General features: G+C 41.0%; 1 protein-coding gene across 1 annotated transcript in view; it reads right to left on the bottom strand.

Annotated features, from left to right (window-relative positions):
* Window positions 1-24,556, bottom strand: part of plb1 (phospholipase B1) — a 197,092-nt gene that overhangs the window by 98,246 nt on the left and 74,290 nt on the right. Inside the window, exons 26-34 of the mRNA XM_048596672.1 lie at window positions 22,770-22,851; window positions 21,053-21,157; window positions 19,750-19,845; window positions 16,646-16,717; window positions 13,736-13,852; window positions 10,595-10,655; window positions 7,957-8,015; window positions 6,892-6,965; window positions 3,556-3,599 (exon numbers count right to left, since the gene is read on the bottom strand). Of these exons, the coding sequence (XP_048452629.1) occupies window positions 3,556-3,599; window positions 6,892-6,965; window positions 7,957-8,015; window positions 10,595-10,655; window positions 13,736-13,852; window positions 16,646-16,717; window positions 19,750-19,845; window positions 21,053-21,157; window positions 22,770-22,851 (710 nt within the window). The remainder of the gene's footprint in view (window positions 1-3,555; window positions 3,600-6,891; window positions 6,966-7,956; window positions 8,016-10,594; window positions 10,656-13,735; window positions 13,853-16,645; window positions 16,718-19,749; window positions 19,846-21,052; window positions 21,158-22,769; window positions 22,852-24,556) is intronic.

Raw genomic sequence — 24,556 nt, 5'->3', positions numbered from 1 at the left:
ACGTCAGCAAATCTAAAGAACTGCCCATTGAATTCAGAAAGAAAGGAAGAGGACACACCTCCATCTACATCAACGGAACTGAAGCTAAGAGAGTGAATAGCATCAAGTTCCTCGGAGTGACAATAACCGATGACCTGTCCTGGACTTCTCACGTAAATGCGACAGTCAAGAAGGCACAACAATGCCTCTTCTTCCTCAGGTGGCTCAGGAAATTTGGCATATCCATAAGGTCCCTCACCAACTTCCACAGATGTGTGCATAACGGCCTAGTATGACAATGCTTTGCCCAGGGCCGTGAGAAACTACAGAAGGTGGTGTGCACAGCCCAGACCATTACGGAAGCCAACCTTCCATCCCATGGACTCCATTTGCACGGCTCACTGCAGTGGAAAGGCTGCCAACAACATCAAAAACCCATCGCACCCCGGTAATGATCTCCTACAACCTCTTCAATCAGGTAGAAGATACAGAAGCCTGCGCACATGCACCAGCAGGTTCAGGAACAGCTTCTTCCTGGCCATTATTACACTGATAAATGGACTCTGTAGCCTCAAATAATGCTGATCTTGCTAACATTTATCTTGCCTGGCGCACGCCCTGTGCAATGTAACCTGTATGCCTCTAAGTCTTTTCGATCTGTATATTCTTTGCTTACTATGATCTACCTATACAGCTCATAAATGAAGCTTTTCGCTGTATTTTGGCACATGTGACAATAAATAAATCAATCAATCAATCAATCAAAGAACTTCAATAGATTGGTTAAACATCACTTTCCTTTCATAAAACCATATTGACTCTGTCAGATTACCTTAAACACATCTAAATACCTTTAAAACTAATATCTTTAAAACTAATAGTTCCCTATGACAGATGTTAGGTTAACTGGCCAGTAGTTGGAGTCCAATCCCTGTACACTTGCATTCCCCACGTAGATGGCCTAAAAACCCTTTGCTTCATCCTCTCCCGCAGGCCCGACCAGTACCCCTCCACCGACACCTTTATCCACCTAACCGAAAACGTCCTTACCCTTAACAACTTCTTCTTCAACTCCTCCTACTTCCTATAGACGAAAGGAGTGGCCATGGGTACCCGCATGGGCCCAAGCTATGCCTGCCTCTTTGTGGGATACGTGGAACAGTCCCTCTTCTGTAGCTACACTGGCCCCATCCCCCACCTCTTCTTCCATTACATCGATGACTGTATTGGCGCCGCCTCGTGCTCCCACGAGGAGCTCAAACATTTCATCAACTTTACTAACACCTTCCACCCCAACCTCAAGTTCACCTGGACCATCTCTGATACCTCCCTCTCCTTCCTGTACCTCTCTGTCTCCATCTCTGGAACCACCTTGAAACTGATATCTATTTCAAGCCCACCGACTCCCACAGCTACCTAGGATACACCTCCTTTCACCCACCTTCCTGCAAGGATGCGATCCCCTATTCCCAATTCCTCTGCCTCCGCTGCATCTGCTCCCAAGATGAGGTGTTCCACTCCTGGACATCCTAGATGTCCTTGTTTTTCAAGGACCGCAATTTCCACACCACCCCCACAAGTTCTTCTTGCCTTTATCGTTTTTCTTTTACATTTCTCTTTATCATTTCAAATCATTTCCAAATTCTGGTTTCCTGAAATTTGATTATCCCTCTTTGCTGTGCTAACAGAGCCACCCTAGCGTTTCCCAGCTTCCTGCCCATCCTAAATATCCTGTACCCTTCAACATTCAAGTCCTAATCTGTGAATTCCTGCAGCCATATCTCTGTAATAGCTGCACGATCATATTTATTTATTCCGTTATGTGTTTGGTATTTTTTTAAAAAGGCTTAGCGAAATCAAATGTCCACAGATGAGTCTCCCAGTCTCAGACCAGAACAACAGCAGAAATGACAGGGGAATTGGGACGCATGTTGAAGTTGTACAGGACATTGGTGAGGCCACTTCTAGAGTACTGTGTGCAATTCTGGTCACACTGCTGAAGGAAGGATATTATTAAATGGGAAAGGGTTCAGAAAAAAAAATACCAGGATGTTGCCGGGGATGGAGGGTTTAAGTTATAAGGAGAGGCTGGATATGCTGGGACTTTTTTCACTGGAGCACAGGAGGGTGAGGGGTGACGTTATAGAGGTTTATGAAATAATGAGGGGCATAGATAAGGTGAATAGCAAAGATCTTTTCCCTGGGGCAGGGGAGTTCAAAACTAGAGGCCATATTTTCAAGGTGAGAGGAGAAAGTTTTAAAAGGGGGCAACATTTTCACAAGAGGGAGGTAAGTGTGTGGAACGAACTGCCAGAGGAAGTGATGGATTCAGGTACAGTTACAATATTAAAAATAGATTTGGATATGTTCATGATTAGGAAATGTTTAGAGGGATATGGGCCAAACGCAGGTAAATGGGGACTAGTTTAGTTTGGGAACATTGTCAGCATGAATGAAATGGACTGAAGAGCCTATTTCTGAGCTGTATGACTCTATGACTCAATGAGAGATTAAGGACCGACAACTCCAAGCAGAATCCACTTCTGACTATTATTTTCTTTCTTAAAATGTGGTAGAATTCAAACAATATAGAATTAACCCAGCATTCAAATAAAGGTACCTTTTCTCTACCTGTCATATCTACAATTAAATGCATATTTGATGATGGAATCAACATTGAGAGTTTAGCTAAAGGCAAATTATAAATGTCTCCAGAAAGGAAACCTTTCATTATTTTAAGTACTTTCATGATCGCTAATGATTCCAAATTGCTTTGCAGCCATAGAAGTTTAATTTGCAGGGTAGTTACTGCTGTAATGTAGGAAATGTGCCAACAAATTGTGCACAGCAGGCTCCAACAAATAGCATGTAATAATGACTGGATAATTTAATTTCTTTGCATGATTAAGGGATTAACATTTGGCCAGGATACTGGGGAAACCTCCTTTGATCCTCTTCAGGATATGCTGTGGTGATCTTTCACAGGATCTCAGTTTAACATTCCATCTGAAAACCCTCCAGCACTTCAGCACTCCCTCAGTACTGTCCTCGAGTGACTTTTGTACTTAGGTTCTGCCTTAGAGCTGAGAGGACGAGCAACGTAAGTCGTGATACAGATTTCAGGGGAAGCGAATTCTGAAAAGCATGATGCAAAAACGTTTATAGGAGCATAGTTGTAATGGAAAGTTATCAAAGGATTAATTCAACATGGTGATACAGGATTTGCGAAAGTATATAAGATGAATACCACTGCTGCCATTTCTGCCTCCAGGCTCCTAACCAAATGAGTGCAATTTAAATCAACCCCGAGGATTATTTTGTTCAACCCCCTCCAGGAACACCTTTAATTTTTACAATGGAGTATTGAATTGTTTAATAAATTATTCTAAGGTGAATACCCAGCAATGCATCCTTGTGTGGACCAGATTTTATGGGAAAAAGAACTGTCAACCATCTCTGCTAAATTCACCACCGGTGTGAAGTAAACTTTTACTTCTAAAAGTTAACATGCAGGACTATTTCAAAATGTCTAAAGAGTGAGCAATATTAAGTTTTATATTATTTCAATGTTCTTACTTGGCAGAGTTGTGGAACTCCTCAATGACTCATCTCCTCCAATGCTATTAATAAAAGCATAAAAAAAGTTTTATGGAGAACTGTTTTCTCAGATAAATACTTTCTCAAACTTTAAGTTAAAACCAATCTATTTTCTCTTCTCAAGCATAAAAAAAATCCAAATCCACAGGTGTATATAATTCCATGATGCATATTTCCATAAGTATACACATATGGATATAATTCCTGGTCATTAGAAGGTTGATACCTCTGTCAGTGCAGCGCTCTTTCAACATTGCAATGCAAAGGTAAGGTAAGGTCAGCAAGCCCCAGAGGGCCACGCTCTCGCTATAGAGAGATGATTGGTGGTGGTTGAACATGAGGGTCACCATGCCTCAGGCAAGGGTCAATAAAGAGAAGGTGGGACCTTCATTGCAACCTCAGCTGGAGCAGGAACTGAACCCTTGCTGTTGGCGGTGCACTGCAAACCAGCTGGCTAGCCAGCTGAGCTAACTGACCTCCTCTGTATTGCAGTGGTGGCTTGTAGCATATACTCATTTTTGGGATTAGCCTTAAACAGCAGCAACTTACATCTCTTAGCATGTTCGGGGTAATGAACCAAATAAATAAACAAACAAACAAGAAATATTGTAAAACAAAGCATGACACTTTGCTCATGTGCCGTATTGTCTCCTATATGACAAAGGTCAGGTCAAAGAAAAAGGAGAGTATTTAAGGAGGAAAGGTGAGTAGGGTATGGCCAGGGGAAGATGGGTAGAATTGAGGTAACAATGAGATCAGTAATGATCTTATCAAGTGGCAGAGCATTTGCTCACAGGGCCAAATGGTATACTCCTGTTCCTGAGTCCCATGTTGGTCTGAATATTCTGAACAACTGAGCATCCACAGTCTCTGGGTAGAGAACTTTGTCAGCGTTCCTTCAGTTTTGCTGGATCAAGATCCTGGGGATCCTTCCCTAATAGTATTGTGGATCTACCTACAGCACATGGACAACTAGGGATTGGCAATAAATGCTGGACGCCCACATCCCATGAATTAATTTTTCTTAAAAATCTAAGATCACTAACCAATCCTGCCATATTACACAATACCAAGTCTTATAAAACCTGTTCTCTGGTTGTTTCTTAAATGTGTTGCTCTAAGAAAACATCTTGAATGCATTTCCATGAACTCCCTATCCAGGCTGCTCCCAGTTTGATTCTTCCAATTTCCGTGTATTCTTCACCCATGGTTATGGTTGTCTCTTTATCACAGACACCCAATATTTCTTCTTGTATAATTTGTCCCACATTGTCAGTTAATTCTAGAGGGGGATTATAGACTACTCCATCTTGTGATTTATTCCTCAATGCCATGCAAACTGATCATAACTCCTGATCCCCTGAACCAAGGTCTCCTCTGAATATTGCACAGATGGTCATTCTTGATGAACAGTGCTACCCCTCCACCTTTAACTAGCCTCCTATTTTTCTTTAATGTCCTATACCCTGAACATTCAGGATCCAATCCTTATCACCCTGAAGCAATCCTTCCATCATGGCCAGCAGATCGTATTTACCTACATCGATTCATTTGCATTGTTACGAATGTTACACATGTTCTAATACTGAGCCTTTAGTTTCATCTTTTTCTTATAATTGTAACATCTCGTCTTTATTATTGGTGAATTTTTTTGTTTTGTTTTTCCACCCTTCCTACCATTCTTTGGCTCTCATTTCCAATATTCCTGCTTTCCTGTCTTACGTTGTCTCTATTTTTTGACATACCACATCTTTCCACATTTGATCCCTTGCCTCAACTACTTAGTTTAAAACCCTCTCTAATTCTCAAGTTATGTGGCCCAGCATGGTTCAGGTGTAGGCCACCCCAATGGTAAAGACCCAGCATTCTCCAGGACTGGTGCTGGTGGCCCACAAAATGGAAATTACTTCTCTTACACCAGTCTTCCAGCCATATTTTGATCTCTCTAATTTTCTCTGTGCCAATTTGCATGTGGCTCAGTTAATAATCCAGAGGTTATAACATTTAAGACTCTGCTTTCTAATTTAATACCTAGCTCCTCATATTTTCTATGCAGAATGTCTTTCCCCATTTTATATATATCATTGGTGCCTACGCAAATGACAACTTGATCCTTGCCACTCCCCTACCCCTACAACAAGTTCTTTGCCAGTCCTAACCAGATGCCCTGGACCCCAGAACCATGCAGATACACTGCTATCTGCATTCTCCTTCTGAAAAGCACAGAATGGTGTCAATCACCATCACAATACTGTTCCCTATTATTGCTACCATTCCTGTTGATGTTCCAATTGAGTGGCTTCCTTGTCAGTGTGCTCGCTGCGTGCCCACTCTCACCCAAACAGACTGAGCAGACTTTAAATCTATTGGAGTAATTGAAAAGACTGACACTTCTGTCCCTCTGGATCCCAAACCTACTTCATTCATAGTATCACGATCCTGCCCTGACCAAATCAGAGGACCCTAAGCACTGTGGGTATGTCCTGATACCAAGAATCCAGGTAACTATCCTCCCTCCCTGATGCATTGCAGGGTCTGCAGTTCTGTCTCTAGGTCATAACCATGAGCTGAAAGCTGGTGGAATTTCAAACAATCACTTCACATGTGCTTGCTCTTGATCACAATGGTATCGAGGAGCTCCCTTATGCTGTAGCATTTGCCAGCCTTAATAAGTATAAATTATATAATTATATTATTCACTTACTTACAATGTCTTTTATGTCTTAACTTTCCTATCAATTTGTATACTATATTAAAATTTAAAAGAACTTAAGCATTGACCAGAGGCCCACCAAACAATTAATTCCTTTCTCTGTAGTACAGCAAGAACCTTTGCCAATTAGCTCAAATGAATCTAGTCCTGATTGCCTGCAATGGAGTCTTGCTCTTGACTACTCATCTAAATGACCCTGACTGCCTGTCTCGAGGTCCCCATCTTGCCCACTCCTTTACGGTGATGCTGACTGCCTGTCAAAGGGTCCTCACCTCACCCACTCCTCTCAGTGATACTGACTGCCTGTCGCAGGGTCCTCATCTTGCCCTCTCTTCTCACTGATGCTGACTGCCTATCTCAGAGTTCTCATCTCAATTGCTCCTGTCGTCGAGGTTTCCATTGTCATGTGCTTTTGTCATTGCCCAGACCACAGCGGGCAGAGGAAAATTCTGCCCAGTGAGTTTAAATGGAATCAAAGCACCACGTGTGAACGTTGGGAACTTACTCTAGACCATAATAATCCCATGTTTCTGGATTTGTCATGATAATGCTTATTGCCAGTAATGCTGTAGGAACTTTATTTTGTAAGCAGTGTATTTTACCTGAAGGATAAGCCTCTGTACTGGGTTAAGACATCCAGAACATCATTGGGTTTGGAGCCTATTCCATTGCCGGCCTACAAGACAATTAACACCATTACAAGTTCTCTTCTTCAGATAAGCTAAAACTTTTTTTTTCAAGGAATAATTTGTTGGGAGATTGTAGTAATTTGCTATCAGACAAGTGAATGGGTCTTGAGTGAGCAAAACCACTCAGCTGATATCAGGTTTAATGAAATCAGGTGGGACCATAAATTGGCAGGAAGTGCAAATCAGACATCAGTATAAATCAGGTGTAAATAAGTGTAAATCAGACAGGAATGTAAATCAGGGTGAGAGTAATGTCTGTGGCGTTTAAAATAGTTTGAATGTAAATTAGGTGTAAGAATAATTTATGTGGAGTGTAAATAGTGTGTATATAAATTGGGCAAGAGTGTAAATCAAACAGGGATAAATTGGGCAGGGATATATATTGAACTGGGGTATAAATCAGGCAGGAGTGCAAATCAGAAAAGAGTGTAAATCAGATGGGTGTGTAAGTAGGGTAGGAGTGCAGATTGGGTGGGTGTGCAGATTAGGTTGGGGTAAAACTGACAGCTACCTTTTTTTGGGAAACGAGAGATGGACAATAAGCTCTGGCCCGCCCTGAAAGGCCCATGTCCCATGAATGAACTGAAATTTGGGCAGCGGGTGTATTGTGATCAATCAACTCCAAAGGCTTTCCACTTTCCCATTGGGCACATCAAACTACATCACTGTTGTTAAGTCAGGAAATCACAGCTGTAGCATTTTATATTTGGGTTTATGTTCAATATCAATATTGCCCATAATAAGTTGCTGGCTGTTTCTCTGGAGTTTGAAAATTCCTGATTATAAATATGCAAATATCAGATGGCAGGGAATTTATCACGAAGGTGTACATAATACAGTTGGTACAATTCATATGTTACCAATATCATTGACCATCTGCTATTACAAATGCTGTATTAAGATCATTAATTATTGAAGCACAGATGCTGTAATTTGTCCCTTTTTAAAGTAAATAGCAGAGATAAATAGTGCACAAACCGTCAGAGAGTCACCCACTGCTCCGATCACCTTCACATCAGCCGGTCGTAGAGAGTGAACTGTAAAATAGTCAAGTCAAGAATATTCATGTATTTCACTGATGCCTTAGAATAGAGACGGGCTGAACTCCAATAGGAAATGTTCATTGCATCTCTTTTGTCCAATTCAATATACATAACTGCTTGTGGGTCTATGCCAGATTTAAAAAGCTCATTCACTGTCAGCACTGTGTAGCAGACAACATGTCACATTCTCCTGATCAGATCTATACTGAATCCCAGACTGACGCCATGTGGCAAACAGGGAACGATGGAGCATCAAACATGTAATTAAATTCCAGGGAAGTGTAAACATAAGATGGTGATAATAATAGGGGATTTTATCTACCACATATTAAGTTTAGTGCTTAGTGTGAAAGGTAGGGAGGGGGAGACAATATAGTTAAATTGCACACAGGAGAACTATTTTAGCCAATACGTAGAAAGCCCAACAAAAAAATGGTTACTTCTGGACTTAATATTTGAAAATGAGTCCTGGCCAGTTGGAAGGGTTATCAGTGGGGAAGCATTTTAGAGATAGTGACCATAATTCAGTTAGATTTAGAATAATTATGGAAAAGGATAAGGATGGACCAGGAATAAATCTTATATACTGGCTAAAAGGCTAATTTAACTAACCTCAGGTACGATTTGGCCCAAGTAATCTGGGAGCAGCTGCTTGCAGATAAAATGTGTCAGAGCTGTGGGACATATTCTTGGAGGCAATAGCAAAAGTACAGGGCAAAGATGTTTGCACAAAGACAAAAGGTGGGGTCACAACTTTCTCAGTGATGGGTAATAAATGGTTGCCCAGCCAGAGATGCTCACCTCCCATGAATTAAATTTTAAATAAAGACTAGAGAACCCAGGCGTAAAGATTAAGACACAGCAAAAAAGGATGGCAGATACTGAGGGTTCAATATGACAGAGTCCTTAGAAGAGAATAAAAAATACAGTTAGGAAATTAGGAGAGTGCATGAGAAAGCATTGGCGGGGAAAACCAAAAGGGTCTTTTGAAATATACAACGAGCAAGAGAATAACTATGGAAAGAGTATTAACCATTGAGGTAACCTGTGTGCGAACCCTGAAGAAGTGAACATAGCTCTTTACGAATATCTTACATCAGTCTTCACAATGGAAAAGGATGATGCAGCTATAGATATCAAAGTAGAGTCTGTGAAGTTTTAAAAGGAATTGACATAAATACAGAGAAGGTACTGGTGAGTTTAGCAGCCTGAAGAGTGATAAGTTCGCAGACCTGGTTGAGATATATCCCAGGCTGTTGAGGAGACAAGGAAGGAGATTTCAAGGGGCCTGTCAGTAACTTTCAAATCCTCTCTGACCAAAGGTGAAGTGCCAGGGGACTGGAGGACTGCTGATATTGACTCATTATTACAAAAGGCAGGAAGGGATAGACTAGGAAATAACACATCAATCAGCTTAACATTGGTGGTTGGGATGTTGTTAGAAAGATTTCTGAGGGACAGAATTTAGCTACTCTTGGACAGACAGGGATTAACCAGGATAGTCAGCATGGATTTATTAAGGGGCTCGTCATGTTTATCATATGTTGCCTGGGCTGGAGTGTCTGAACTAACAGGAAGATTGGATAAGCTGGTGTTGTTTTCCTTATCACAATGAGGGCTGAGATGGGACCTGACAAAAATGTATAAAATTATAAAGGGCATAGACAGAGTGCATAGGAAGGCACCCTTTCCATTAGTAAAGGAATCAGTAACTGGGGACAAAGTAAGAGGTAGAAGGCTAAGAGGGAAGTTCAGGAGATTTTTTTTCACACAGAGGTGTTTGGAGTTTGGACCTCTCTGGCTGAAAGAGTGGTTTAGTTAGAAAATTTCATAACATTTAAGCAGTATTTAGATGTTCGTTTGTGTGCCATACCCTCTAGGGCTATGTAGTGTACTGTAGTAAAATTTTGTTGAGTGATGCAGACATGATGTGCCAAATGGCCTACTTCTGTGCTGTGCACATCTATGTCTACTAGATGACCAGGAGTACAATTTGTTACACTCTCAAAAAGGACATGAGGGTCTTTGATTGAGTGCAAAAGAGATTCTTCAGAATGGGGAGGTTGTTCTAAGAATGTAGGATTTTAATTACAATGTTAGATTGGAAAAGGTGGGGCCGATCTCCTTGGAGCAAAAGACTCTGAGGGGAAGTTTGACAGAAGTGTACAAGATTACGACTGGTTTGGTTAATGATCTGGAACCCGTTGTTTATCAGGGTATTCAAAGTGAAAACGATCAATGACCTTGAAAAAAATTTGGACAGACATTGAAAGGCACTAAACGTACAATGTTATGTGGATTGAATAGGAAACTGGGTTGACTGCATCAGTTCCTGGAGAACTGACATGGACTAGATGGGCCAAATAGCCTCTTTCTGTGTCATTAATGACTCTGACTCTATGGCTCACTCACAGAATACTATGTGGTGCATTGAATGCTCAGTGATTCTAGTCTTCAGACAATGAGTTGGTAGCAGGTCAACCCTCCAAGCCCAGTAATGGCGTATGTTTTAGGGAAGTAATAATGGAAAGCAGAACAAAGCAGCATAAATACTTTAAATGATTTATTGTTACCTGAATTTGGAATGATGTCTGATGGAGCCCTGTCCTTACAAAGTAACTGGCTTCCAAAGACCTATAAGTAATCACAGGCTTCAAATTCAACCCATTCATCGTTTTGATTAAGTACAGAGTATCTTCCCATGGCTCCCTCAATTTGCTACAGCTGGATTGGAGTTTCCTCAAAGCAATTTCTGCTGAAATTATTCTGAAATTAACAGTGGCAAGTTTCTGTCCAAGCCACTCAAAAATGCTCAACCAGTCCTCGGAAGGCTGAAATGAAAACAGAAACTGCTGGTGAAACTCGGCATGTTCTCCACCCTTGTTAATATATCACCCACAATAACATAGCCAAGTTATTTCAGTCTGCCTGACTCCCACAGACCTTCTGCGTTCCTTCCTGACCCTCTTTCACCATGAACACACTACCGGCTGACCCAACCTGACAGCCTATGCCAACCAAAACCCCAACCTCACTAACCTACCACCCTACTTACCTGCTACATTGCCTATTAACACCCTGTCACTCTATCAGCTGCCAACCCTATCCCCTTACTCACTTAGCTAATCCATCTTACACCCTTATCTCACTCATCCAACCCAGTTACCTGCCTACATGTTCACCCACCTATTCACATGCACTCATTTGTTCACCCACACTCAGTCACTAACACAGAGAGAAGCTGTTTAAATGTTCCAATCTTTTCAGTGTGCTAGTGAATGAATTTCCCACAGCAACTAGTACCGTAAAAAGAGTGGTGTAGTAGAATTTCGCAGTGATCCAGCACTACAAAGGAAGACTCCAATTTTGAGTACACTTTACGTATCTGAAAGTGCTACAATTGGAAAACCAGCCAGAAATGTGGAGCTTTGTTAAGGTTGTTAATGGTGGTCACAGGACCAGCAAACTGACAGTGATTGCTATGTTGGGATGTTTCAGGCCAATTAGTTCTTATCTTGTTCAGTAATCAATTTTGTGAGTTTATCAAATACATTTTGACAATCTAAATACACCACACTGGCTGGTTCACCTTTATCCACTCTGCTTGTTACATCAAAATATCAAAAATACCTTTTGACTTTGTAAAAACCCTGTTGATTCTGCCTGATTGTATTATGACCTGCTAAATATTCAACTGCTACCTTCTTAATAGAGCACCCTGGCACTTTTCCAATGACTGTTGTTGGACTAACAAGCCTACAGTTTCCTAATTCTGTCTCCTTCCTTTTTTGTATACAGGCATTACATCTGCAGTTTTCCAAAACCACTGGAATGTTCCCAGAACCTAGGGAATTTTGGATTATTATTACCAATACATCCACTATCTCTGTAACCAATTAAGATCTTTAATGCTGTTAGTTTTCCAAATACTTTTTCTCCAGTGATTGTGATTGTTTTATGTTTCACTACCCCTTTAGCATCTTGATTTTCTACTATTCTTGGTTTTTTTTTACATCCTTTGACTGTAAAGACAGTTATAAAATTGCCTATTCAAAACTCCTGCTATTTCTTTGTTTCTCATTATGAATTTCCTAACCCCACACACTGAGGGACCAATGACCACTTTAACTATTATTTCTTTTTTCATAAACTTGTAGAAGCCTGTTTTTGAGATAGTAGGAACTGCAGATGCTGGAGAATCTGAGATAACAAGGTGTAGAGCTGGATGAACACAGCAGCATCATAGGAGCAGGAAGGCTGACGTTTCGGGCCTAGACCCTTCATCAGAAATGGGGGAGGGGAAGGGGGCTCTGAAATAAATAGAGAGAGGGGGAGGCGGTGATAGAAGGTGGATAGTGGAGCAGAGGTAGGTGGAGAGAAGATGGACAGGTCAAGGAGGCGGGGACAAGAGGGGGAGCTGGTCTTGGGATGAGGTCAGGGGTGGAGAGATTTTGAAGCTCATAAAGTCCATATTGAGACCATTGGGTTGTAGGGTTCCAAGGCGGAATATGAGGTGCTGTTCCTCCAGTTTCCGGGTGGCATCGTTGTGACGCTGGAGGAGGCCCAGGATGGACACATCTAGGGAGTGGGAGGGGAAGTTGAAGTGGTTTGCAACTGGGAGGTGTTGTCAGTTGTCGCGAACCAAGCGTAGGTGCTCCACAATGCGGTCTCCGAGCCTCCATTTGGTCTCTCTAATGTAGAGGGGGCCACATCGGGGCTATGTTACTAGTGTTGTAGTAGTCATAACCTATGATTAATAGAAATAATTGAGAAATTGTCATGATCAAGGAAACTGAGCATGTGCTGTACTTCTGGGAAAGTACGGCATCTCTGAGGAAGCTCTAGGGTCCAGATTTTCATGGTGCAAGTCTTTCCAGTGGAATTGGGTTAAGGAAAGTTGGATCTAACCTGAACTGTTATCTCACTGATACTCAGGCTTCTCTATTGACATGACATTGTACCCTAAACTGTGCAGTATTATTGGAAGCTTCAAGAAGAGTTTGATCTCCACCTTCACTCTCATCTATTGATGATTTGTACCAACTGAACCAACAAATATTTTCAGTAGAAGACTGGCCATTAAAAGAATAAAGTCAGGAATTATGAGTCCGAATGTCTCCACTATCCCCATCTGGACTTGAAACGTTAACTCTACTTTCTCTCCACGCATGCAGCCAGACCTCCTGAATTTCTCCAGCAATTTCTGTTTTTGTTTCAGATCTCCAGCATCCGCAGTTCTTTGTTTTATAAAAAAATTGAGCAAAGACTGGCTTCTGGTCTGTTACTGTACCAACTGGCAGTAAGAGGTTGAACATTGAGGATAATCTATTCCATCCTATCCTCTAACTCTCTTAGTAGGTGGTTGAAACTATGCCATGGCCAAGAGCAAGGAATGGGTTTTCTGAGCAATCCCCTAAGAAGAATCTGAAATTCTATCACTGGACAGCTCCAAGTTTTGAAGAGCGCCAAGATGGCTGATACTAAAAAGTTAGCATTAAGAAAATCATTACAACGTATAGGTCCATATTGAACAGTGGTGTACGATGGACAATAGTGAAGTATAACCTCATTTTGCACCTTCCCACTATTCCCTTCCCAGTTTTCATTTCATTATCCCACCACCCATTCTGCATAGAAAAAGATGGAAGATGATTAGGTTTAATCCTGAAAGAACCATTTTCTTGAAACGATTTTAGACTGCATTTATCACAAACCTCGAACGATGGAACAGTTGTGGTTTTAATGGTTTCAGGGGTTACTGTCGTCAGCTGCCCAGGGTTATTTGGATAAGTAAAATTACTGTTCCTGTACGTCCTCAAGTAAGGCTGCTCCTGGAATTAGCATAGGATAAAAACAAAAATATTGATTTGTTAAGTTAAATGCCAAATGGTTATTCTTTCCTATCTAAGAATTTAAAAAAATCTTCATTCCTGCAATGTAGGCATCACTAGCTAGACCAGCATTCATTTATAATTACCCCATTGCTGTGGGTCTGCAATCACATGTAGCACAGACCACGTAAAGGTGGCATATTTCCTGCCCTAAAAGATAAATGATGAGTTTTTATGATAATCAGCAGTGGTTACCATTAGTCATGCCTCTTTTATTCCAGAATTTCATTTTATTAATTCAAATGTCACCATCTTCCATGGTGTAATCAAACCCATGTCCCCAGAACATTAGCCTGAGATCCTTGTTGGCCAGTGAGGTGACACTTTCACTCTGTCACCATCTACATGCATTGGTCGAAATGAGTGATCTTCCGTCCCTTCACGAGAAAGATCTCTTTGCTCACCAGCCCAACAAAATTGTGATCGGAAGGTTCTGTGTGAGAATATATTCATCTCCTATACTCCATTCATAGTTAGACATTTGACCACATTGAGTGTCCTCTCTATCTTCCTCCATTCAGCACCGGGTGTCCTTTCTACATCCTATCAATGATCATTTCTATCATCCATCATTCATTTTTAGACATCCTCTATATTCCCATCTGCCATTATGTTATGAAGAAGTGTCTTATATTAATCTGCAATATTATTAGTTGAATCTACACAACTTCTCCTCATATACCCTGTCAAGGCCCTGAAGGCTGTTACATGTTTTCATAAGGTCTCCTCTCATTCTTCTAACCTCTGTGAGTACAGGCCCAACCCACTCAACCTTGCCTCATTAGAAAATTCTTCCATATCCAAGATCAACTCTGTGAACTTTCCTTATGTTTCTGTGGAGTATCTTGGGATCTTTTCTATGGTGACTGTTCCACTTCAATATCTAAATACCACACCCACATAACATTACAGATCACACACTCATCCAGCAAGTGCCTCATTCAATGTCCTATAGTGTTTGCAGATTTCTCAGTCAATGAAATCATCGGGAAGTTGTTACTGAAAAATATATTAAATAGAATCCTATAAGCTTAAACAGAATATGAACACTAATATATCATTGCATTATTTACTTCTATGCTGCTTCTATTTTATATTTCTATTAAATTTATCCTTTCATATTCAGTTTGCGATTCACACATCTTGTTGTCTATATAATCACATTTTTGATTTTCTTTTACCTTATTTTTTTGTAAGTAATGTTCTTTGTTGGGACAAAATCCTTTATTCTCACTTATATCATTATAAAACCATCACCAAGACAACTGGAGGGCACACCCCTGTTTGCATCAATGGTGCTGAGGTAGTGATGGTAGGAGCGTCAGGTTACTGGGAGGGGTAAGCACCAACAATCTGTCCTGGTCCACCCACATCAATGTAACAGTCAAGAAAGCACAACAATGTCTCTACTTCCTCAAGAGGCTAAGGAAATTCAACATGTCCACAAGGACTCTTACCAATGTTTGTAGGTGCACCATTGAAAGCATCCTATCTAGAGGCATCACAGTGTGGTATGGAAACTGACCTTCCCAAGACCGCAAGAAACTACAGAGGGTCATGAACACAGCCCAATCCATCGTGAAAACCAGCCTCCCATCCATTGACTCCATCTATACTTCCCAAAGGCTCGGGAAAGCAACTAACATAATCAAAGACACCTCCCACCCTGCTTATAGTCTCTTCCACCATCTTCTGCTGGGTAGAAAATATAAAAGTTTGAATACACAGTCGGACAGATTCAAGAACAGCTTCTTCCCCACTGTTATCAGAGTTTTGATTGGACCTCTCAAATCTTAATTCTGATCTCTCTCTCCGCTCCTTCTCTGTGGTTGTAACACTGTATTCTGCACTCAGTCCTGCTATGCTGGTGCACTTTGTATGATCTGCCTGTATAGTACGCAAAACAACACTGTTCACTGTATCTTGGTACAATCAAACAATCAATTGAAACTGTAAATTGGTTGAATGGTTATAGAGCATTAGCCTGACAATGCAGTTGTGCTCTTTTCTACTTGAGTTAGATACCGAGCCACCAGATAACCTGTCATAACCTAACTCAGTGTGTTTGGCCCCGTTCAGCCAGCTAGGCTCTGAAGTATTTGGAGATATTGAACTCATGGTATCTAAGGGGCTAAGCTGAACTGTAATGAGAAAAGATTTCTAGAGTGACTAGAAGAGAAAATAGCCTTTTTCTTTTCCGATTTGCTGAAATGTTGACATATTTATTACGTTAAGAATGTATTTAAAGGAATATATTTGCAGGAAGTAGGGAGTAATCATGGCAGCATTTTTTTTTTAATTTTGCTAGAATCAATTAAATAGAAATTTTTCGAATAAATAAATGTGCAAATGTTGTTTAGTGGAAACCAATCTAGTTGGAAGGGCAGAAATTGTTTGTATTCAGTTTATTTTTGATTAGATTGTGGCTGGGAAGAAACTTGCACCTGGTGAGAAACATTTGGCATAATACGATTGACAGAGTTACCACTTTAGAGAACTAAACTCAGCACCAGGTCAAAATCCCCTTGGAATTTACTGTCCAGCAGCATGGCATCCTGAAGCATCATGGAGGTCACCACAGCTCAACACCGCTGTTCAATTTTACAAAAGCTTCTATTTACAACCATAAATGAAAGCAAAAAAATGACAACCCAGGGAAAGCAAGGAAATAAACACCAGTTTGCCATTGAAAAGTAACCAATCTAATTACAAATTAAACCATATAAAACGTACCTTTGAAGGACAGCTGATGTTGATGTGACCATCAAACGTTTGATTGACATTCTTTTTACCAAGGGGCTCCAACTGAATGAAGTCAAAAACATCACAAAAAAACCGAAGTTATTTTCCCCATTCTGTTTTGCTTTGGAACCAAATCCGACTATTATATGTCTTTTTATTCTCCCAGATTGATCCCTCATATCTCCATCAAATTATGACCCTGTTGAACTCTATCACGGATCTTCTGTGTTTTTCCTGTCTTCTCCACCTTTCGCTCATTTCTTTTTTCCTACAATTCTGATGAAAGGTCATTGACTGAAGGGTTAATACCGCAGCATCAGGATGGACATAAGAAAACCCACTGGTGCCGACTTATGTTATTGCTGTAATGTTTTAATCCTGCTAATCTTACTTATCATATTGTATCAATTATATTTTCATAGTTTTGCAAATGCAATATACATAAATGTATAATTTCCCAAATGAGCAGTGAAGTTTTCTTTCTTCCAAGAGTGCAGGTGCTAAATAGGTGTGTTTTTTGAAATATTAATATATAATATGATTGATTCGACATATATGCATATCTTAAAATTTTTAAAAGGAATGCTTTCCAAATCCAAGAATACCGCAGCTGAAATGTTATATTTAGAAAGAACATAAGCTACACAATTGGAGATACCAAGACTATAACACTTTTATGAGAGACCCAGTTATTAGATGTAATGAAGCTAGAGACCAACATTTGAACAATATGGAAATAATTATTTTTTACGAATTTAACTGTTACTTGCCAAAGTAATTTTCATATAACACTCTTCAGAGTTTTTATAACGTTTTTCCCAGACTTGGGATTGTGGGGCTGGGTTAGTTTTCAAGATGGGTAGTTGTACATATTCATACACTGTAAACCTTTTTAATAATTTTAGCATCTTAACTTAAGCAAATTTTTTTAATCACTTCACTGTTGGCAACCATGCCTTCAGCCGCCTAGGCCCAAAACTCTTGAATTCCCCATCTAACCTCACCACCTCACTAACATTCTCTAACCTTTTAAAACATTTCTTCCAATCTATTAACTCAACTAAGATTTTTTGTCCTCTGTTGTATTCATTCATGGAGTGGCTTTGCACCAAAGAACACTTCTGTTAGCTATGGGAAAGACAAATTGATTTTGTCACAGTCCCAACTTTGAGCCAGAAGTTACAATTGCTTCAGGACATCTGTGCAGGTGTTCCTCAGGGTAGTGTCCTAGGCCAAACCAGCTTGAACTGCCTCATCAATGACTTGTCCTCAATTATAAGGTCAGAAATGGAGATGTTTGCTGATGATTGCATAATGTTCAGCATCATTCACAACTCTTCAAATACCGATGCAGCATTGTATGTTCTTTTTTTAATTCACTGCTGGGATGTGGGCGTCCCTGGCTAGGCCAACATTTATTGCCCATCCCTAATTCCCAGACGGCAGTTAAGAGTCAACCACATTGCTGTGGATCTGGAGTGAGTTGTAGGCCAGACCAGGTAAAGATGGCAGATTTCCCTCCCTAAAGGACTTTAGTGAACCATAGGGGTTTTTCCGACAATCAACAATGGTTTGATGGTCATCGTTAGATCTTTAATTCCAGATTCTTTATTGAATTCAAATTCCACCATCTGCCATGGCAGGATTTGATTCTGGGTCCCAAAATCATTAGCTGAGTTTCTGGAAATACAGTCTAGTGATACTACAGCTGGCCATTGCCTCCCTTTCATATTATGCTTCATATTGTTTTCCAAGGGAGTGCGAAGATACAAAAACAAACCACAGTTTGGTGCTGCCTATAACAAGACATTATATAGAAAGCTATTGAAGAAGAATTAGGGAGATTACAAATGGGACAGAAGAAAGAGAAATGTACAGCAGCCGTTAAAGGCAGTTTATCAGGGTAGTTGATGGCAGTGTCTTCAGGATTTTGTACTGGGACCATTTCGGTCCATTCTCAATACAAACGTTCTAAAGAAAGTGGTGTCCAAATTACAATAGGAGGCATAACAACTAATCAAGAATGCAAAAGGAAGTTGCAAGATTTGATCATTTGGTTGAATGGACAAAAAAGCACAGGTGAGACTGAAGTTAGTAAGTGTGAGGTAGTTTGTTTTGGTAAAAAAAAAGTTCTCTTTTAACTGGGGCAAGCTGTGTGGAAGCAGGGAAAGCAAAAGTTTTGGTGGTTCAGTTCATAAGACAGAAGAAATGGCACTTCATGTGGAAAAGGTATAAAAGTTGATACAATACTGGGCTTTTTGCCAAAGGTTCAGAATGTAAAATTGGATTCATCTGAGTAAAATCACTGAAGGAGTACTGTGTGTTGTTCTAGCCTTTGTATGTAAAAAGCATGCTTCTAAGTCAATGCTGAAGCAAAAGATGCAAAATATTACGTTACTAGCTGGCATTGTTGCGTTGAATCCTTATGTTAAACGTGAGACCTCCAGTCATTTATAAATATTAGTATTTGTACTCAGATAAAATGTCCTGCCTTATTGCTCATCAGTTCTATGAGTATGATGAAGCACTTGCTTGAACAAAGCAAATACACAAGCAGAGGCAGCTGACAAGACTTTTCTTCCACTGAGTGCAGCCCCCTGTTAAGAGAGGCAGACTGCCTTTAAGTAGAGCAAGCTAGCTGTGCCACTGGACATCAGCGAATGGTGCTTAGCCCCGATACAGCCAGTCAATGTCACCATTTCAGATAAATGAAGAGACTATGCCATGTTTCTGTGCTCCTGTCTAAACGGGGATGTTCAGATTTTAAATAAAACCTGCATCTGAAAACAAGCACTAATTCTTAGCCCATATTGTTTAGGCCAATAGGCTGCACATGTTTCCGATTTGGAATCAGATTGACACTATAAAAGAATCTTTTATTTTTCTCTCCATCTCCCCAAGAAGGTGAACCTTGCATTGTTTTTCAATGCCTAGAATTTAGCAATTAGCATTCTCCTATACTATGACCATTCTCTGGTTCTCTAGAAACTGCAGTTGCGTCCTGGTTTCAAGTCAGAAAGGGAACCAATCAGCAACTGAACAAGCACATCCTCTATGAAAAATAAACTGAAAACACTACTGATCAAATACTTTACCAAATTGTTCCATAGACCCCGAGCTGCCTGCGAATGACCCTTCAAACTGAAGTGAAAACAATCTGGTGAAAAATAGGTTTTGTCAGGCAGGCCGTTCTAGGGAAAGAGGAATAGGAGTGATATTAGTGAAAAGTTGCACCTCATTCATCATTTGTATGCACTATATTTATGGAGCAAGAGGGGCAGAGACCTCATCTGACCAGGTGATTAAAGTTCCCATTCCTAAGCGAAATTAGGGGAACAGACCCAGTGATTCAGTTACTGGAAATGAATGTTTCATTTAGAGGCAACATGGCGTGATTCTCTAGAAACACTTTGCAATATGTCAGAAGAGCACTAAAGAGATGTAGCATTTTGATCAAAATAGGCCACACATGCCAACTTTTGGTGACACCAGCCATAACTTCATCAACCTCTCAATGGTATATTTGACTGTATTCCCAGGGCCAGGGTGGGCAGAGATCCAGACGTAGGGCAATGTTATCTGGTGTCCAAAAGCTCAAACATGCTATGGAGTGACAAGTTAGGGTCTTAAACATTTCAAATAACATCATCTCTACCGTAGCAGTCATCAAACAGTGGGCGAGGTTCTGAGTTGCAAACTCAATGCCTGAAAATTTCTTTCATCTTTTTTGCCTATTGGTTATTTACCCCCAACCCCACTCCCACCAAACCTTCAGGCTTGACCATAGCTACTAAAGGGTTGAGATGTTTGATGAGGATTTCCAGTAGCTGTAAAATCCTTTGCTCCCCTTCACTTTACATCCAAATAATAATTGTTGGTCTTATGAAGGGGAGCATAAGAGTTCCTATGGAACCCACAAGAATAGTTTGGGCTATTGCTGCCTTGAACATTTCACTTCCCCACACCCCATTTCTCCACAGTCCGGAAATGCTCATAAACCCCTTGTCCATAATTACCCCTCTCAGCTGCCAGATGGGCAATACTACATTAGCCTAAATGCAACCAGCTGTCTCTGGACGTCTGCTTGGAATGGGTAGCTAGCTGGTTGTATTTCACTCAGGTTCAGTTATTAACATGGACCAGGCCTCCCATTGTTCTGCTGGTCAACTATTAAAAAAGAGTTAAAAATGCCTTCTAAGGGTCGGATTTCACACTATGCTAGCAATTGTCCAGGCCATTTAAATCAATAGAGTACTTCCTCAAACCGCTGAATCGCAACCGTTTATGCTGTTCATAGAACTAAAGAAAAAGTAGAAACGTTATGAAACATTGCCTTAACTTCACCATCCACTCAGCTTAAATGAGCAACCTGTTACCTCCATATTTTCCTTCAATTACCTTGTCTCGTGGTATTTCAATATTCTCTAGAAATGGTTGGATGACCACAGTAAAGTCTTCCCTGGTATCATACCTTCCAGACTCAACCAACATATGAGTTCTTTCCTGGAAGAGGAGAATGGTTCATTTGAATCAATGCAAGTATTTCACAATCTGGCTGCGAGAGACACTGAATATATCCGATAAATGCTCATTGGTGACCTCTGCAGGCATTAAGGCCCTCACTTATATTTTCAAGGGACCTAAAGCCAGGGCAGATGGTCCCATGAATGTAATACTTGGATTAAAATCTGTACAGTTTGGGCACAGGACTTCCAACTGCTAAGTTGGTATACTTTGTCTCATTATGTAAATGCAAACTCTAACCCAAGGTCATGACTATCAGGAGTGGTATGTTTTGGATGAGGTGTAATTGAGGGACGTTTGGTTCTCTCATATGGATGCTAAAGATCCCATGATACTATAGAAATCAGGCAGGATACTCCACTTGTTAGAATCGTAACTGGCACAACAAAAGATGGATGTGGTTGTTGGAGGTCAGTCATCTCAGCTCCAGCATATCTCTGCAGGAGTTCCTCAGAGCAGTGTCCTAGATCTGCAATCTTCAGCTGCTTCATCAATGACCTTCCCTCCATCATGAAGTCAGAGGTGGGAACGTTCACTGATGCTTGAACAATCTCCAACTCCATTGTGTCTTGTCAGAGGCAGTGAAGCAGTTCATGTTTTAATGCAACAAGATCTGGACAATATCCGGGCTTGGGCTGGCAAACAACATTCATGGGCACACAAACTCCAAACAATCACTATCTCCAACCATAGAGAATCTAAGTTATTCCTTGAAATTCAATGGTATTACCATCAGTGGACCTCCAACTAGCAACATCCTGAGGATTACCATTGACTGGAAACTGAATTGGACTAGCTGTATAAATACAGTGGCTACAAGAGCAGGTAAGAGGTTAGGAATCTTTAAGCAAGTAATTCACCTCCTGACTCCCCAAAGTCTGTCCACCCTCCGCAAGGCATAAGTCAGGAATGTGATAGACTATGCCCTATTTGCCTGGATGGGTGGAGCTCCAACAATACTCAAGAAGTTGACACCATCTAGGACAAAGCAGTCCACTTGTTTGGCACTACACCCTCTCCCTCCATACTGATACACAATAGAAGATGTATTGCAGGAATTCGCCATGGCTCCTTAGACAGGACCATTCAAACCCATGTTCACTTCCAACTAGAAGGACAAGGGCAGCAGATACATGGGAACACCTGCAAGTTCCCCTCCAAGCCACTTGCCAATCTGACTCGGAAATGTATCTCTGTTCCTTCAGTGTCACTGTGTCAAAATCCTAGAACACCCTCCTTAACAGCATTGTTGGTCTACCTATAGCACTGCTACGGTTTAAGAAGGCTGCTCAGCAACATGTTCTCAAGGGTAACTAGGAAAGGGCTTTAAATGCAGGGCCAGGCACTGATGCCCACATTCCATGAATGAATAAAAATAAAAATTTAAAAAAAGAGCAGGGGGGCTTTTTAAATGGCCAATATTTATCTCTCAAACAACATTCCCAAAATAGCTTATTTGGTCACATTACATTACTATTTCTTGTGCATTAACTGGTTGATAAATGTGACATTTCCTTGACCATAAAGTGCTTTGTGGCGTCCCGAGGATCTGAAAGCTATTGCATAATTTAAGTCCAGTTTTGTTACATACCTGGTATTTACGATTCAGGATTCGGAGTTTTTCCAACTGTATTGAATTGTCTTGTGGATTAATGACACAATTACAGAGCAATCTGTTGGGAAATGAATTGAAGGCACCAATCAAATAAGTAAATTACTATAGAAAATAGCACCTCAAGTCTGCTACACCATGATTTAAGATCATGGCTAACAAGTTGAAACGAGACTTCCCTGTTTTTAAACTCTAATGCCCTAGTAACAAAAGCGAAAATTGCCTTTTCAATTACTTGCTGCACCTGCATGCTTGGTTTCTATGTTTCATGCACAAGAATACCCAGATCCCACTGCACTACACTTTCTTGGAGTCTATCTCCTTTTAATTAACAGGCTTCTTTTTGATTCTTCTTATTAAGTGACTGACCTCACACTTTCCTACCTTAATTCCATGTGCCGGAAATTGCCAACTCACTCAAACTAACAATATCCCCTTGAATATTCCTCCTGTCTTCATTAAAATATACCCTCCCAACTATTTCTGTATCATCAGCAAAGTTTGTTACATTACACACTGCGCCTCTCCTCTACATCATTGATACGGATAGTAAATAATCATCATAGAATCCCTACAGTGTGGAAACAGGCCCTTCGGCTCAACAAGTCCACATTGACCCTCAGAGCATCCCACCCTGACTCATCCCTATAACCCACTTAATCTACACATCCCTGAACACTACAGGCAATTTAGCTTGACCAATCCACCTAGCTTGCACATCTTTGGACTGTGGAAGGAAACTGGAGAAAACCCATGCAGACACAAGGAGAATGCACAAGCTCCTAACAGTCACCCAAGGGTAGAATTGAACCCGGGTCCCTGTGAGGCAGCAGTGCTAACCACTGAGCCACCATGCCACCCCATGAAGGCTCTATGACTGATTCTTCTGGTACTCTACTCATTATATCTTTCCAACCTGAAAAAGACCCTCTAACCTTGACTCTCCATCTTCTCTGTGTTAACTAATCCTCAATCCATGCTAAAACATTACTCCTGATACCATGAACTCCTATCTTGTGCGACACCCTTTTATGTGTCACCTTATTAAATATCTTCTGATAATCCAAATATACCACATCTACCGGATCCCCTTTATCATCCCTGCTTGTATGTCCACAAAGAACTTCAGCAAATTTGTGAAACATGGTTTCCCTTTCAGAAAACCATGTTGACCCTGTTTACTTGCATTTGCGTTTCTAAATGTCCTGCTATTTCTTCCTTAACACATTTTCCGAATGACAAATGTCAGGCTAACTGGCTAATTGCACACCAATTATTGATTAGTACCACCTAACTTCGAATTGCCACAAAGCTATCTCAATTCACTAGATAGCAGCAGAGTAGGACGCTCTGGTCAGAGCTCCTCGGAGATTCTCCGCTCACCAGTTTCTTTACTTTTTTCCCGTTTTTTTCTCTCCTCTTCGTGGTTTTCCTTTGCTGTCACCCCCACCCCTTGGAGACTGGAGATGCAGAGCAAGTGGGCTGAGTCCTATGGCAGACTGCAGCGAGCACAGGTCAAGTCCTGCAATAGATGTGAGAGAGCATGGCCCGAGTCCCAAAACCGCTGGTAGAGAGCACAGGCCCAGTCCCGCGGTGGAGCCAGCACGGGCAGCATGGCCTTGTGCTCTGGGGCTTGCAGGCACACCCTGTGAGCCCTAGAACACCGTGAGCAGTGAGCCCTGGAGCAGTACATGGGCTGCGAGCCTGGAGCAGCTCATTGGAAACAGCCCCAGAGCAGCACATGGGAAACAGTCCCAGAGCAGCAC

Source organism: Rhincodon typus, chromosome 5 (genome assembly GCF_021869965.1).
Source record: "Rhincodon typus isolate 14 chromosome 5, sRhiTyp1.1, whole genome shotgun sequence".
In the NCBI taxonomy this organism is placed as follows: Eukaryota; Metazoa; Chordata; class Chondrichthyes; order Orectolobiformes; family Rhincodontidae; genus Rhincodon; species Rhincodon typus.
This window is presented reverse-complemented; position numbering and strand designations above follow the sequence as displayed.